Source organism: Myxocyprinus asiaticus, chromosome 30, assembly GCF_019703515.2.
Source record: "Myxocyprinus asiaticus isolate MX2 ecotype Aquarium Trade chromosome 30, UBuf_Myxa_2, whole genome shotgun sequence".
Lineage (NCBI taxonomy): Eukaryota > Metazoa > Chordata > Actinopteri > Cypriniformes > Catostomidae > Myxocyprinus > Myxocyprinus asiaticus.
Genome location: NC_059373.1, coordinates 7,676,622 through 7,693,804, shown reverse-complemented (window position 1 = coordinate 7,693,804; position 17,183 = coordinate 7,676,622). Strand labels below are relative to the sequence as shown.

General features: G+C 36.8%; 1 protein-coding gene across 2 annotated transcripts; it reads right to left on the bottom strand.

Annotated features, from left to right (window-relative positions):
- Window positions 1-4,183: 4,183 nt before the first annotated feature.
- On the bottom strand, window positions 4,184-16,272 carry LOC127421096 (flotillin-1-like). 2 transcript variants are annotated; one of them, XM_051663861.1, is made up of 13 exons: window positions 16,158-16,272; window positions 13,989-14,038; window positions 13,822-13,897; window positions 13,644-13,734; window positions 13,190-13,333; window positions 8,484-8,603; window positions 8,073-8,168; window positions 7,790-7,942; window positions 7,182-7,363; window positions 7,030-7,075; window positions 6,691-6,828; window positions 6,429-6,593; window positions 4,184-5,670 (listed from the first exon to the last, which is right to left on the bottom strand). In XM_051663861.1, the coding sequence occupies exons 2-13, from the start codon at window positions 14,029-14,031 to the stop codon at window positions 5,653-5,655; spliced, it is 1,272 nt and encodes a 423-aa protein (XP_051519821.1). In that variant the 5' UTR covers window positions 14,032-14,038; window positions 16,158-16,272; the 3' UTR covers window positions 4,184-5,652. The 2 variants fall into 2 exon arrangements, with proteins under 2 accessions (XP_051519821.1, XP_051519822.1); XM_051663862.1 differs by lacking the exon at window positions 16,158-16,272 and adding an exon at window positions 16,031-16,048.
- Between the last annotated feature and the right edge of the window lie 911 nt (window positions 16,273-17,183).

Genomic DNA, 17,183 nt, shown 5'->3' with positions numbered 1-17,183 from the left:
ATGATTTTAAAAATGTATTAAAAAGGCAACATTAGAGATCAGAATAGAGGGTGTTAACATATTGCTAAACCATCCAATCACTGACCTCCATGATGCCGTCTGTGTCCAGTAAACAGCCAGGTGAATGGCTGGTCCTCCATGTATAATCCTTGTTGTAGCCCATGATATGTCTTTGAAAATTACACAGTTCTCAATATATATGAATTAGTGTTACTTTTGTTGCTCTTAATACTTATTAACTACTCTTAAGGATGACTTTACTGCATAGATCAACACTTATTCATCCAACTGTAACTGTTTCTCCTTATATGAACAATAAAAAAACATTTTACTGGAACAACTGTGTTATCAGATGCAATCTGGATTACAACCACACTATACAGTACAGGTAAAGATGTAGTATATTTTAGGAGAATCTCTGGAGTTTAAAAGCATTGTCTTTTGATATGCAAATACTTTTGGTCCTACTTCTTAGTAAAATCTATTGTTTTCATACTAGAGGTAGACCGATATATCGGCTTTACAAATTAATTGGAGTCAACTGTTGCTTTTTGAATTATCGGTTATAGGCAAAAATCTATGCCGATAGATGACGAAAGTTTTCATCATTGACAATATCCATATTTTATCCTCACTTCAATGCATATTTTCTTATTTGATTAGATAATCAAGTGTTCTAAATTAATTAAATACAAAGAAAAATGTGACTATGGATACATGCACTGTGTCTCTAACTTCATATTTTAGTAGTAATAATAAACCTTATTCATTAAACCTCATCTGGTGAAAAATATACATATACAAAACTCTTCATCTGGTGAATACAGAGTCTATAAAAATGTTAATTAGGAAAATATTTAAATATAAAGAATTTGTAACAAAGCCAAGTCTCTGTAATTTCAAAATAAGAGCCCCTTGCGTGTTTGGGGCTTGTTAACAGATAAAAGTCCCATCTTCTGCACTAAAATTGCATCTGGGATTTTATTCATTTTAGACTCTTGTAGCCTCAATGTTTGTTCCCGCCATATTAAGGAAAGACTAATTTTTTTTTTGTTGTTGTTGTTTTTTACATTCCATGAATCCATTTTTAAAACTATCGGCTAATTAATCTTTTTTTATTTTATATATATATATATATATATATATATATATATATATATATATATATATATATTTTTTTTTATTTTTTTTTAATGATCGGTTTTGGCAAAATCCACTACCGATGGACCTCTGTTTTATACTTTCAATAATTTTATCCCTCCGATAATGAGTCTGAATTGCCTGATCAAATTGCTCACGACTTATTTTAAATGACATTTTGGTTAGTAGTATCTCTTTGCCTTTTTTTTCCTTTCATCTTGTCTAAGCCATGAAACTCTAATATCTCTTTCCAAAACATTGTGTTTTAAACATGTATTGCCTCTTACAAATACTGAGTAAGTTTTGTACAGGTCTACTATTATAGGTTTTTAAATGAGGACTTTTTCAGTAGTTTTAATTTTTAACAAACATAAAGACTAGACAGTTCTGTTCTTTGCTGTTGGTAGATAAGAGTTAAGGTATTTACATGTATTAGTGCAGCTGAGAGGTTACAGGCAAATCTTTCTAGCAAATCAGTTCACTGTTGGCCATCTTTGACTCGCTCTCGGGAGGCTATTTCCAGTCCTGCCAGTGCAGCTCCTATCGACTTGAATGGGGGGAACACCGAAATCTCAAAAATGGTTGGTCAAGATTACGATCAAGGAACATTTCAAATCAGCAATAAAATGTGATAATATTGGAATCATAAACTGTGCTTCTTCACCTCATTTTACTCTAAAACACGCACTTTTCCCGGATTGTATAGCTAATGCGCATGCGCATTTGCGAGTTGATTGACAGACGATGTCTGTATCTAAAAGGTGATTGGCTCTTTTACCTGTAAGGCGGGACTTCCTTTCTACATCCGTTGGGTGCTACGGCTTCTTGGTTGGGCGTTCCAGTTTCTCCCGTTCATTTAAATAGAGGTGGCCATTGTCTGCTAAATAGTCTGTTACAGGTTAATTGTGCGGTTTAGAATGTTTTTGCCTGAATGTTTCTTACCATTTTAGCAAATACAGAAATTCACCTCAAGACAAAACACTTTGTTGACTAGGTCTGAGAAACGAGGTATCTGAAATCAACATATATACGGGTTATACAATAGCAAAGAGACACCAAAGCCTTGTTCTCTTTACTATTATTGAAGAACACGCCTGTTCATTTCTTTTCAAGTAAAACAGCCAATCAAAGGTTTACAGTCACGTTGTTCTACCAATCAGAAGCTAGTCACCAGGCAGTAGGGAACAAATATTTTTTATTTATTATTATTAAAAATGCAACATTAACACATTACAGTCCGTTGAAATTTAAAAACGTTAATGCTCATAACCACAAATAAATAGTCAGGAAATTAGCAAGAATTGAACAAATAAAGTAACTTAGTATGGGATAGTTTTCCCCTTTCATTTCTTTAACTGTTTAAGCCTTGTGGGTAAACTTGCAAACAGCTTTTTATAGAAAGAAGAGTCAGTGTTGTTCCACTCAATGTTGATGGCTTTAAACAGTTGATGAGACCATAATCTCAACAGGGTTCAAATCTGGACTCTGACCAGGCCAAAACAAGAGCCTGATGGACTTGTTCTCAAGCCACTTCTTGGTGGTCTTTGCAGTGTGGACAGGAGCATTGTCTTGTTGAAAGATAACATCTGATCATTCCTCTTTAGAAAACAACTTTTCAATTGTGGGATGAAAGCCTTTCTGCAAAATTCTCCTGTACTCCAAAGCATTAATTTACTTTTCACAGTGAAGCAGCTCACCAGTATCAGCAGCTGAAAAGGCTTCCCACACCATGAAACCTCTTCCTCCAAGCTTCACAGTGATAGAGATGCATCTACTATTGTATTTCTCACCAGATCTTTCAAGACACCTCTCTGGGACATCACAATGCACCTCAAATCATGATTCATCACTCCACGCAACTCTGCTGAACCACTCTGAATCAAACTTTCTATATTCTGGCAAAAACGTAATTGTCTTTGATGTTTTTCTGAGACAGCAATAGCTTTTCAACATCTTCAAGATACAAAACTTGCATTAGATAACCTTTTCGTTCTTCTCGAAAGAGTCTTGTTTCTTGAGGTCTTGAATTCTGCTGACTGTTTTTATGGGCTTTATGGGCCTCCCAGATCCTTTCTTTCTGGCAACATCACCTGTTGTTTCAAAGTGTTGACATATTCTCTTAATAGCTTATAGAGAAATAGGGATTTTCTCTGCCTTTAGGGTTTTGTAAACTTCAGAATAGCTACAGTTGGCCTGATGCAGACCAGCTATGTGTTTTCTGACAGACACCCCTGCATGATACTTTGCTTTTTTATTTTTGGAGAAGATTTTCCTCACTCCTTTACCTTGGGACTCACAACACTGCATATTGTAGATCTTTCCCTGCTCCATCACTCCTGGTTCCATTTATGAGCTTGTTATCAGGCCTTATCTCTTAAGAAAAACAATTATACCAGAAGATATTGTTTTGAAAATTGTGTACACCCAGACATGTACTATTTTAATTATTATCATGATTATACAAGAAGACTATATAAGCGAATTTCCTTATTTCTAGCTTTTTCCCAAACAGTTCTCTGCAGCAAAAGCTAATGAGCAAATGGTGGCACAGAAGTGCACCTGTAGTGCTTTGGTTTAATTCTTGCTAATTTTCAGATGGTTAGCACCATTAAAAGCTTAATGTTTAGCTATTGTGGGCATGGCCCATATTTATTAATTTTTTGTATTATTATTTTTATTATTTACTATATACATTCTGAGTCAGTGTCACCACTGCATTTCAGATTGCTTCTCTGTCTGAACGTTCACATGCAAAGAATATTGCTCCAAGTAATCTTTTCACTTGTCCCAGCATCACCCACACTGACAGAAAATTCCACAGCTTTCTACATTCAACCATCACAGGTGCCTGCACATTTTCTAGTCAGAAAGTATTGTGTATTTTAAATTGAGAAAGCAAGCACACTTTCACAGTTAACACAGGTTGAAATCTCCTGCTAGTCACCTTTTTATTAAATTTAGACAGATTTTGTTATTATTATTGAATTAAATGTTTATTGTTGCAGTGAGTTTAGTTTAAGGCATCATAAGCACAAATAGTTAATTCAGAGTAAAGTGTTTTATATGTGTTGGTCTTTGCATGCATTGATTAAAATCATAACATTTAAAACTGGTGATTCGGATACATAACTGTATAAATAGTACAGAATATATATATATTTTATGTTTAAATGACATTTGTTAACAAGTATTTCTTCAACACACTAACATAGCAGCACTAGCCTACACAGCATAACAGTAGGTCTAACTAATGCCCTGACACACTAAATCTATCGATACATTATGGTATTTATTTTTTTTGCCCACCAATAATAAATGGACATCTTCAGCCTTAGAGGGATGCATCTCACTTCAATTATAAAATATTAGTCACAAAACATTAAAAAGAAGATTGTGATTCTTTGCTACAACGTCTGTAAAGTACCATAACATAATGTGCTAGTTTTATGATTGGATTTGGAGCTAATGCAATGAAAAATGAAAAATAATAAAAGCCTTTAGTGTTAACACAAGTAGCTTCAACATACTGTAATGAGTCTGACATTTGAACATTTGAGGAAATTACTTATGTTTACAATTATGATGTAATGATAGACCTAGGTAGCATTTGTAGCATAACCAACATATTAAATATATAATTACAACCAAAAAACACTGACCTTTAACTTTTCTCACATTACATATAAAGACAACTGATTGTTCAGTTTCCTCATACACTGGAAAGATTCAAGATGATCTGACATAATAGGCAGTATCATCAGATTTCCACTGAACTGAGCATAGTACCATTTGAAGCAGATAACTGCAATAATTCCTATAAGGTTATGTCAAACTGTTAAACTTATAGCTACACCATTTAAACACATCCTTAAGGAAAAGTGAAAGTATATCCCATTTAAACCCCAGAAAAAGTTACAACAGCACCAGTTATTGATTGCCATCAACACATGATGTGACAAAAGCTTATAAATGACTGCTTTCCTGTGTGGATCCCTTCATGTTACTTTGGCTTCCAAAGATAAACTTTACAACTACTAATGGAAAGGTCAAGACTAACTAAATGGTCTTAATACACTACTAGCATTTTAAAAGTCTTCTATAATAATAATAATAATAATAAAAAACAGCTTTTGGAAAAAAGCTGTCATTCAACATATCCTTGAGTTCACTGTGAATGGCACAAAGACATTAGAAATAAAAAGCATTAAGAACAGCATTCTTCTTCTCTGGACTTTTAGATTAAAAAGCACTTTGGTTTGTGGCAACAAAGCAAAAAGGACAGGCAGTGTTAGAGAGGGAGAGAGAGAGAGAGACATGGAAAAGAAAGAAACAAAAAAGATGCATGTGGAAGATAGACATAAATGGAGAAATGGGGACATAAATAGGTTACAAAGAGAAAAGAGAATGACTTCAATAAAAAAGAGAAAAAAGTCAAGGAAAATTTATAAAGGGAATTATAGTGAGGCATGCGTACAACATTAAAGTCATAGCTCTGTTGAAGAAAAGGTGGGTTCAACCAGTACGAGCCACCTAAAAGGGAAGAGAAATTCTGTGTCACTCATGCCTGCAAGTATATGCACACACTACATATTTAGGCGGATTAAGCAATGAGCTGCGTCCCAAATCGCATAATTCTGCACTATTCTGCGCCATTTTGTAGTTAAAGTAGTGTGTTCACACAGAAATGTGTTTAAGAGTACTACGAGTACCCATGATGTACTTCAACCAAAATAACAGTGTAGAATTTAGGGCATCTCATACACTCAGCTTTTGGGGCATTTCATATGTAGTGGTAGGGACGGGGTTAACCGGCCGCGATGCTGGCCTTTCTAAACAATTGTAATTAAAGGTGAATGTGGCAATTGGCAAACCTTATGTGAAGACAACACATTACAAATGTGAGTTGAATGCTTTGTCATCATCCTACGTTGTGTGAATATGGATATTATTTGAGATATACAGTAAGTGTTTAACTGAGGTTGGCAAATGCGCCAAACACGTGTTTAATCCGTCACTTCTGGCAACTTCTGAAGAACAATGTACACTACCATGTGGTAAAAAACTGTTTGTGTTCCATTTGAGATTATACTACCCTATGACAATTCATACACCAGATGGCCAAGTGCATAGTGTGCATTGTAGTTTAAGTCCACTATGTATAGTGGGTCATTTGGGACAAAGCTAAGATCTTTGTTTCTGTTGTTGATTCGTTTTTTTTATAATACAAACCTCATATCTCTACATATTGTTGAGAATGCAAGTACACAAGGAAATAGGTTTGTTTTCACCTGGGAAATGCTGACACCAGTCAGTTTCTCGATGGCTTCAGGCAGTCTGGTCATGATATCCAGCACTTCACCTGTCAACTTGGCTGCGCCAACCTCTGAATCTCCGCTGGACACCATGGTGACCTTATTCGTAGCTGTCAGAGGCTTACTTATCTCCTCTGCCATCTAGTGTAACACAAGAAAAACTCAATTTACCATCAAAACAGAACATCTAACTTTGTTGCATTGAAACAAGAGTAGGCGCTTTATGTGGATTTCTCACCAGTGGCAGTTTCTCTAGCAACATGTCCACCATTGCTCCTTCCTTGTAATGCTGGAATGCTTCAGCCTTCTTTGCCATTTGCTCTGCATCTGCACGACCTTTAGCCTCCACAGCGTACGCTTCGGCCTCTCCTCTTACCTGATTTGCACAAATGAATTTTACTAGATGGAACTGTAATGCATCTGCAAATACTGAATAAACATGAACTATCACACTTATTTTCATTTATGAAGACATTAAATGTCTGAGCTGTGTGCAGTTCAAAAAATACCAAACAGTTTTCAGAACATTAAAAGTTAAAAAGGCAATTGGCCTAAACAAGGATGACCAATGACTTGCTCTAATGGATTCAGCCTCAGCCTCTGCCTCCATAATGAGTTGAAGACTGTTGGAGACAAAAAAATGAGCAGAAGTTGTCAGACATAGAACTTTCTATGGGGTATTAGTTTGATTACATCAAAATTTGCACAACCATGGTTAAAACTGCTCACCGCTCAGCTTCTGCCAGTTTCTCCAGTCGGTATCGCTCAGCATCGGCTGGTTTCTTGACTTTGGCCTCCAGTTCCATCTCTTTGCGTGTGATCTCCTGTTCCTGCAGTGTGATTTGCTGTGATCGCTCCACCACCATAACCTGCATCTTCTCCTCCTCAATCCGCTGCTTTGTCTTCGCCACCTAATGTAAAAGTTGTACAGCAGCGGTGAAGATTTACTGAAAAAAAATATTAACGTCTACATTCATTTCTGCCAATAACACTTCTAATTTACCATAGGTCATCTTAGTTAACAACTCTACTAACAAGAACACCATGAATGTTTTTGTGCTTTTGCAGAGATAACAAAGAACTTGTATTGTGTTAGAAAGGTTTTTCTTACTTCTCATAAGCACATCTATTTTCCTGGAAAAGGTGACTACTTCTTTTCTCATACAATCTGGTTTCTATATGAGTGAATACAATCTGGCAATAGCTGTGGATCTTCTGTCTTTGTTTCACCATGAGTCTTGTAATTTATTCTCAAAAAGTTAACTCCAGGGAAACGCTGGAAGACAGAACAATATTTCACATCGGTGATGGTTACCAAATCTTGCTTGTAGTTTTACCTGTAGCTGGTAGGCCATCTCAGACTCAGCTTTTTTAGTGTTGACCTCAATGTCATAAGCAGCCTTCTTTAGCTCATAGTTCCTTTGAGCCTTTGCCATTTCAATCTCATTCATGTACTGAGCAGATACCTTCTCCTGCATAGCATGGGATTCCTACAAAGATTACAGTGAAACATGAGGATGAGAAAGGCATAATGTGTGAACATAACATAAATACTACGCAAAATCTGCAAGAGTGTGGAAGAGAAAAAAGAATTTGCAATAGAGAAGAGAGCACTCTTACCCTGATCACTGCATCTCTTTTGTTCAAGGCTTCCCCGATACGTGCATCCCTCTGCACCTGTGCCGTACGTGCTTTTCCCAAAGAGTGCAGGTAATCCTGAAAGAAGGAGTGACACAGACAGGTAAAATGAGAGAAAGAGATTGATTCCAAGATCACATGGATCCTACACTTTAAAAGCATTTGTAAAACAACCTAATCTTAACAAGCTGAATAAACATCCCTAGGGCAGTTGAACAGTTGAAGTTCTTTTTAACTTGACACTGTATCTAAAAAAATGTGCCACACCTGCACGAGACTCTGGAAAAAGCTAGTGCATGTTTACATAGGAATAGTAGGAAAAACAGTGGGGACGAACGTAAAAACGCAGTCTAAAAATTACTGAATTAGTTAAACACAATAACACAAACAGACCTGGTCATCATGAACGTCTTTGAGTGTGTAGCTGACCACACTAATGCCCATGTTGACAAGGTCAGATGAAGCCACTTTGAACACCTGCTCTGAGAACTTCTTACGGTCTTTGTAGATCTCCTAAAGAATAAACACACAACACAATTAATGTGCAACTAGAGGCAGACCTATATATCGATTTTATTGATAAATCAGTGCCGATAGTTGCTTTTTGGAACTATTGTTATCGGCCAGGGGTGTAGATTCTGGGGAGGATGGGGGGCTTGTTAATCAAAACAAGCAAGTACAACCCCCCCATTATTTAAACCATGATCAATGGAAACATGCAAATGCTTCATGCTGCAACCCCCCAATGTTTAAGCCAAATCTACGCCCTTGTTATTGGCAAAAATCGGTATAGATAATTGCCGATAGTTTTTTCATCATTACTTCATTTCAAAATAAGAGACCCTGGTGTATTTTGGACTTGTTTATACTTAAAAGTCCAGCGTTATGCACCAAATCTTCATTTTTTAGTGGTTATTTTTGGGATTTTAGTTGAGCAATAAACTGCATCTGACATTTTATTCATTTAGGACTCTTTGTCTGTGCCCGTCTTAGTGAGAAAAGTTAAAGATTGTGTTTTCTGACATTCTAAAAAAAGATTTTAAAAACTGTCGGCAGATTAATCGGTTATCGGCCCTTCCCACCACCTTAGTTCTTGGTCTCGGCAAAATCCACTATCAGTCAGCCTCTATGTGCAACTAGGTTTCTTACTTGTACAATTGGGGGCGTATTACAGAAAACTTCCTATCTTAAGTCTTAATTTAAGATCTGATCAGTTAAGTTAGGATTTTTCACAAATTCATATTACAGAAGCAAATCCTAACTGTAGTTAAGATAGGATAATGCATTTAGTAAATGTTATTCTGTAATAGCTTTTGTCCAAAATGAAATCCTAACTGATATTGCCATGGTTACTAAACAGATAAGATAGTATTCTAAAGTTAGGATCTTTCTGTTAGAGGGATGTGCATCTCCATAACTGAGGCCGATGCGATACGCATCTCGATGCATAGCCAACGATATGATACATTAAAGATACATATGAAGCAGCTACTGATCCGATTTCGATTCGATTCAACACAATGCGATACGATGCAGTGGAAAAAAATATGATGCTAGGCAATTCAATATGGTACACATAGTTCGCTTTTATTTAGGGTTTTATCAAAATTTCCATCTCTCTTATAAAACCCAAAGTGTTTACAAACGTTGGATTTGTAATTATTTGGTGGAAGATGCAGCTCTACCTCTGCCATGTTAATCTATATTCTATGTGACTCTCATGACACGCCTTGGTCTCTGTAGTGTTGTGATACGAGAGAACACACTTGAGAAACAGTTTAGAGAGGAGAAATCTATCTACATATAAAAATACTGGTCACAAATTATTGGTCACTTTCTAAATTATAAAAGTATAGCGCATCTACTAATAATTATATATAAATAAATCGGTTTTTACCAATGCAAATATGTTACAAACGATGCATCGCGATACAAATGCCAACTTGTATCCGAAGCACACTTTTTTAAATCGATGCATCGCATCGTTAACTTTTATGCCGATGCACCGATGCGAATCGGTGAATCTTATCATCCCTATTCTGTAATATGCCCATTGGACTTTAAGTCGTCATATGAAAGTAAAGAAACCTTTCCTGAAAGAATGCAAGGCTAAAATATTGAGAATGCACTTTGTTCTCTAAATCTTCATTTCCATTTAATCATGTACAAGACTAGGTATACTATCGGGCGGTTTTCCGGACAGAGATTAAGCCTAGTCCTAGACTAAAACGAACTTTTAAACAAGATTAACAGAAATCTGCTTTCTCAGTCATGGTTTGAAATAGTCCTAGACTTAGCCAACTCCTGAATTTACTAAGCTGATTTTCTGAAGGAAGATTAGAGCTACTCCAGGACTAAATTGAGGCTTAAATTAAACTCCCCAGGAGGCAGGTTTAACTTCAGATTAATGTTGTTTGTCAAAGAAGACACATGGATTACTTGGACTATGTAAATGAAGATCAACGAGTACCACCAGCTAGACAAGTTCTTAACAACAGAAGTGACCCACTGCAACATTTTGATGAAATTAGTTTTCGAGATCGTTTTCGAATGCATAAAGTAAATGCAGTGGAGATTATTTCACTTTTAGAACCCAGGCTTTCATCTGTGACCCAAAAAGGACGGCCTGTATCAGTTTGACTCCAGGTGCTCATCATTTTAAGGTTTTTGGCATGTGGCACCTTTCACCGAGAAACTGGGGATTTATGTGGTGTCAGTGAACCAACAGTATGTAAAGTCATTCACAGAGTATGAAGGGCCATTTGTGAATTAAGAGGACTTTACATAAACTTCCCTGATGCTACAACCCAGGCTAACTACAAGGTTCAATTTCATGAATATGGGAACTTCCCAGGAGTCATAGGCTGCATAGACGGAACCCATATTCCCATAAAACATCCCCCTACTCCAGATGCTGAGGAATACAGGAACCGCAAGAATTGGTTTTCCACAAATGTCAAAAGTGTATGTCCTCCCCAGTTACAGTTTTCAAACATTGTTACACATTGGAAAGGTGCAACTCATGATTCCTGGATTTTCCTTAACTCATCTCTGTATACTCAGTTTGAAAGAGGACACATGATGGAATATTGCTTGGTGACAGTGGGTATGCTCAGAATAATTTTTTGTTTACACCATACTTGCACCCAAAAACAGCTGAGCAATGGCGTTACAACCGGGCTCATATGCGCACTAGGGGTCTAATAGAGTGCATGTTTGGTGTTTGGAAGAATTGTTTTCAGTGCCTTCTGAAAACACTTCGGTTCAAACCAAGAAGATGCTACACTGTCATCATTGCAACAGCTGTTCTTCACAGCTATCTGAAATAGCATGGATGCCCAGATCCTCCAATAGAAGAGGATGACAATCCAGACGTATCAACATTTACAACAGACCACAGAGAAGGACTTGCATACAGAGATGCTTTTGTATTGTGCCACTTTAAGTAGATATTTTTGACATTATTTACCTTTTCATACTTCTGCTCAGATTTCAAATATATTTTAAAAGTAAAAGTGTATATTTTGTCTGGAATGTTACAGAAACAGCCATAACATCCAACATGAGTTAATAAAACAATATTAATTTCACAGATTCATGTCTTGATGTGACATCTGAGACAGTTGCATCTCTCTCTCCATCTTCATTTCCAGTTCTACTTGCAGTATTTTCATTTTCATTTCATGCTCCTCCTTAAGATACTTTATCTTATGTTCATGAAATTCATGTGATCCATCATCTGAACTGTCACAAAGGTTGCTGGCTCTCCATTATTTATTTGTAGGTCCTCCACCGGTGTTAAACCTCTCTCTTCGGGCTTCAGAAGCATTTTTTTTAGGTTTATTTTTATATTCTTCCACAACACCTATCCACAGCAGTATTGAAAAACAACTGTAATGTCAACCCAGTGATTTCACAAAACAGTAAGGTAATAAAGCTAACAATTCTTACCTGAAGTTGTTGTATTGCTCTTGTAGATGCGTGTTCATTTGCATTGAATTCCTTACAAATAGATTTTCAGGCATTCCTTTTCTTTGATTCCACATCTGATATGTGCAGTTTATCTTCAATGATGGGGTGTCTTGAAACTATTTGTTTTAAAACAGTTTTCCCATGCTCAGTAAAGTGTTTTGAGCACAGTCTCTTTTCTGCTGCCTTTGTTTTTCTTGGATTTGCTTCTCCAGTTCCATACAATTTTAGGCTTTTCTGGGTCCATTCCATGTTTTATAGGCAACCTCGGTCCAGCTAATTCAGACTAGCGCAGGTGGTTTTAAATTAATCTTGTTTACTTTAGTTCAGGGGCACGTTCAATCTCAAAACGGTCGGTTTCAGGGTTGAACGACATGTTTCCTAGAAACGGTGTGCAACGGGCTTTGAGGTACGTTTTCTCTCATTTGGTGGGTGTGTCAGAGGTGTTACCCAATCAGCAGCGACATGTATATAAACTCCGCCGTATTAAAAAGGCAGTGCGCACAATGGATCCAACTAAAGTCCTTTACAAATGTGTCCACTGCAGCTTGGTGTATGCAACAATTGAAGACATTAGAAGAAATGTTTGCTTTGTCATCCTGAAATGCGAGGCGAATGTTGGATCACCATAATTAGGAACCACAGTTTCCACATTTCCCTTCACTCGATTTGGATGTTCTCTGCTATTCTGGACGGCAAGGGCAGTGACTGTAACATCGAGCGTATTTTGTAGTATTAAACACGTATTTAAACCGATTTCATCAGGCTCCGAAAATTCTTGGAAATGAACGCAGAGAACGGCCTTCTCAGCTGCCATAGTTGCAACGCTTGCGTAACACAACAGGGTGTTCAATGCACCACCGTTTCCGTTTAAATAACCGGTTTGCTACGTTTTGTTGGGGCTGAACGTGCCCCTGGACTCCACAGTCCAGGTGTTAGTAATCGGTACTTAATCTGTATTTCAGAAAGCCATTTTTTAAGACATGATTAACTATTCTAGATTAAGGCCTACTCCTGGCTTTATTTAAACCCTGTCCTGGAAACTGCCCATATATCTAGTTGTAACAAATAAGTTGCAGAGTTCGGTAAATTTACAAGATGAGCAGTATTTATGCATGCGTGTTTCATACCTCCACAGTCAAATGAGCAATGATGGCTCTCTGGTGGCCCTCCAGTGTTTCCAAGGCGATATGGGCAATCTCACCCTCTGACTTTCCCATGAACATCTGACATGCTGCAGCCAACATCTGCTTATTCTGCCCTTGAATCTTCATCTTTAGGAAAAAGAATATGCAGTTTAGCCAGGCAACAAACAACAACATGTACGTTTCACAGAGCCCTCAGTACATATTTGATTTCTTGCACATTCAATTACAGTGATTTGGACCTTGACTGGGCAACTCAATCAGCTGAACATTCCTGGATTCTTCTGTTTGTGTGTGTGTTTTAAGCAGTAAACATGTTTCACCAGTGTTACATGCTTTTATCGGCCGATAGCAATGTAGTGAAATCCAAAACATCAGAATAATCTGGGCGCAAGTTCTTTTTTCATCTTATTAGAAAGTGTGAACGAAAGTAGGAAACCTGTGCAATTCCAGTGACAGAGATGGGCACTCCATGACGTGTGTAGACTTTATCACTCTTAACATTCAGCGTCAGAGTGTTCAGAGAGATTCTGTGATGGAAGAGAGAGAAAGAGCTGAGATTTGTTTACGCGAACGGAACCGCACAGATATACAAACGCACACAGAGAAAATATTACCTCTGAATCTGCTGGATGCACGGAAAAACAAACACTCTTCCACCAGAGATCATGACCGGTGGAGAGCGGCAGAAACCTGGTATGGGAGTGACATCACACAAGTAAACTTATTTTTCATGATTTGTACTGAAAATGGAAACAAATTTATGTGATATGATTAGTCTTACCTGACACCACCATTGCCTCATTGGGTCCACAGGTGTAAAACATCTCCACACTATGGAGAAACCACAGAATCACATGTGGGGTGAAATTAACTCACTTAAAAGAGAAATCTGTATTATGCTGAGCAGGGTCAGAAATTAAGGCAAGCAAAGGGCAGAAATGCCACTGATAGTGACAAAAGTGCCCCTGAAATTCAGAATATAGGGACAAAAAATGCCCCCAAAATTAATTCCCCTATTTAGGCCTAAGTATGAGTTAATGTTGATTGAATTTTATGGTTAAATGGTAATAAGTTCTCAATCTAGTTATTCATATTGAGAATTTTGGACTTGTTTATACTTAAAAGTCCCACGTTATGCACCAAATCTTAATTTTTAGTGGTTATTCTGGTTGAACAATAAACTGCATCTGAGATTTTATTCATTTAGGACTCTTTGTCCGTGCTCGTCACAGTGAGGAAAGAATACGATTTTGTTTTTTGTTTTTTTCTCCCCAATTTGGAATGCCCAGTTCCCAATGTGGTCTAGGTCCTCGTGGTGGCGTAGTGACTCGCCTCAATCGGGGTGGTGGAGGACGAATCTCAGTTGCCTCCGCGTCTGAGACCGTCAATCCGCGCATCTTATCACGTGGCTTGTTGAGCGTGTTACCGCGGAGACGTAGCACGTGTGGAGACCCAGGCTATTCTCCGCGTGCCCCACCGAGAGTGATAACCACATTATAGCGACCACGAGGAGGTTAACCCAACGTGACTCTACCCACCCTAGCAACTGGGCCAACTGGTTGCTTAGGAAGCCTGACTGGAGTCACTCAGCACAAGACTTTGTTTTTTGACATTCTAAAAATCGAGTTATCAGCCTTTCCCACCACCTTAGTTCTTGGTATCGGCAAATCCACTATCGGTCAGCCTCTATGTGCAACTGTGTTTCTTTCTTGTACAATTGGGGGCGTATTACAGAAAACTTTTTATCTTAAGTCTTCACTTAAGATCTGATCAGTTAACTTAGGATTTTTCACAAATTCATATTACAGAAGCAAATCCTAACTGTAGTTAAGATAGGATAATGCATTTAGGAAATGTTATTCTGTAATAGCTTTTGTCCAAAATGAGATCCTAACTGATATTGCCATGGTTACTAAACAGACAAGATAGGATTCTAAAATAAATTCTCAATCTAGTTATTCATACTGAGAATTTATTTTAAATAATTAGTTCTATTTAACTATTTGACATAAAAGGGATGACACCTTATGTATTTTATTTGGTTAGGAAAAAAGCCCTTTAAAAGGCATACAATGCCCCTGAAAATTAAATCCAGGGGGCAAATATTGCCCTTTAATGAAAAAGCTCATTTCTGACCCTGATGCTTGAGAATAAAAATGCAAAATAAATAAATAATAATAATCAAATTAAAGATTAAAGACTATGAGAGGAAAACGTATAAGGGATGACTAACAGGTAAACTAATAAGGACTTTTTTAAAGAAAAGCACAATGTCTGTCTGTCTTGTAATCTGCATCATAAAAATGAACTGCATCATCGCATTAAGTGCTACTGATTGACTGATGAGTTGTTCCTGCTTCTCAGAAATGGTGGGCTTGGCAGCTTACTAACTCAACACAGCATTTCTGGAGAAAAAGCCAAGTGCATCCAGGTCCATCAACTTATGAATTGGTCCTACGCTTGACAAATCGTAAAATAGCCTCTCTCGTTCTTACAAAAAACGGACCCTGAAATATTGTAATTAGATATGTTTCATGACTACTCGTTTATATATATATATATATATATATATATATATATATATATATATATATATATATATATATATATATATATATATATATGTTTAGGTCTATGTCTTAATAGTGAAGATGATTCCGAGTGTTGTTCGCGCAGCGCACTAGGACGTCTGTAATAATAACATGCTACTAATTTAATTATCCAAATAAAACATAATTTTGCCGAGTATCTCAGCCTAACGCCACAACAAAGCAATTTTCCCCTAGTACACATAAAGACAAAAATACAAGCAATATAACCTACAAGAGAGCAATAACTGCTACGATAAATATCGTACAATGACGCGAATGAATCCAGTGTTTACATCCATCACGTCACGTCAACGTAACAGCGCACACCAAACAGTAATGATTCCCAAAACAACGCTTACCGTGGGCTGAATTAATAGTGAATAATAAGAATTAATCAAACTGGTGATGGCACAAGGCAGAGACGCAGTAATCGAGCAGGCTGTAACTAGTGGTTGTATATAATAGAGATGGCGCCCCGCCCGGATCACAGAGTCTTATTGGCGCCATCATATGGTGGATGTAATTAGAACTAGAGCAGACATGGAAAGAAAAAGCAGTCCGACATTACTTTTACGAAATAATTATGTTATTATCAGTGTTGGGTGTAATGCATTACTAAGTAATTAATTACAGTAATTAAATTACTTTTTCATTGAGAAAAAAGTAAAGTAAGGGATTACTCTTGATTTTTAAGTAACTTAATTACAGTTACTTCTGATGTAATTGTGTTAAATACTCTATAGACTATAGAACAATTCTATATAAAACAATAGTGAATTTAAAAATTAAAAATGTAACATCTAATGTTAAAATGTATGTTTTCTAATTCAACTCTGCCTCGTTAAATTCTTTGGCCAGTTCATGAATAATTTATTTGATTTTATATGATTTATTTGAAAGAATTATAAGAACATTTTAATGTCTATCCTTGTATTTTTCATCTGGTCGAGGTTGATAACGGTTTTAGAAAGCAATTAATAATAAGTAATGCAATAATTTTCAGACAGAGTAATTAGTGCAGTAATCTAATTACACTGTAGAAGATGTAACTAGTAGTTAGTAATTAATTACTTTTTTAGAGTAACTTACCCAACACTGGTTATTATAGACCTTTTTCACACTCCGGGTTTTGGAACGCAGAAGTAAACGTTTGCAGGGTAAACTTCAGCGGTGAATGGGAGTGAATGGAGATCACAGCAAATAATATTTTCACTTACACATTTGTTCCAATACCAAAAGCAAAAATCCACTTTTATGTTTGAATTACTTTCCTGAAAAGGAAAAAAATAGAGAGCGGTGGATTAAGATAGTCAGATGGGAGAAGATGCCAAATTTACTGTCACAACCTCGCAGATGTGGTAATTCATTTTTTAAAACTAATTCCA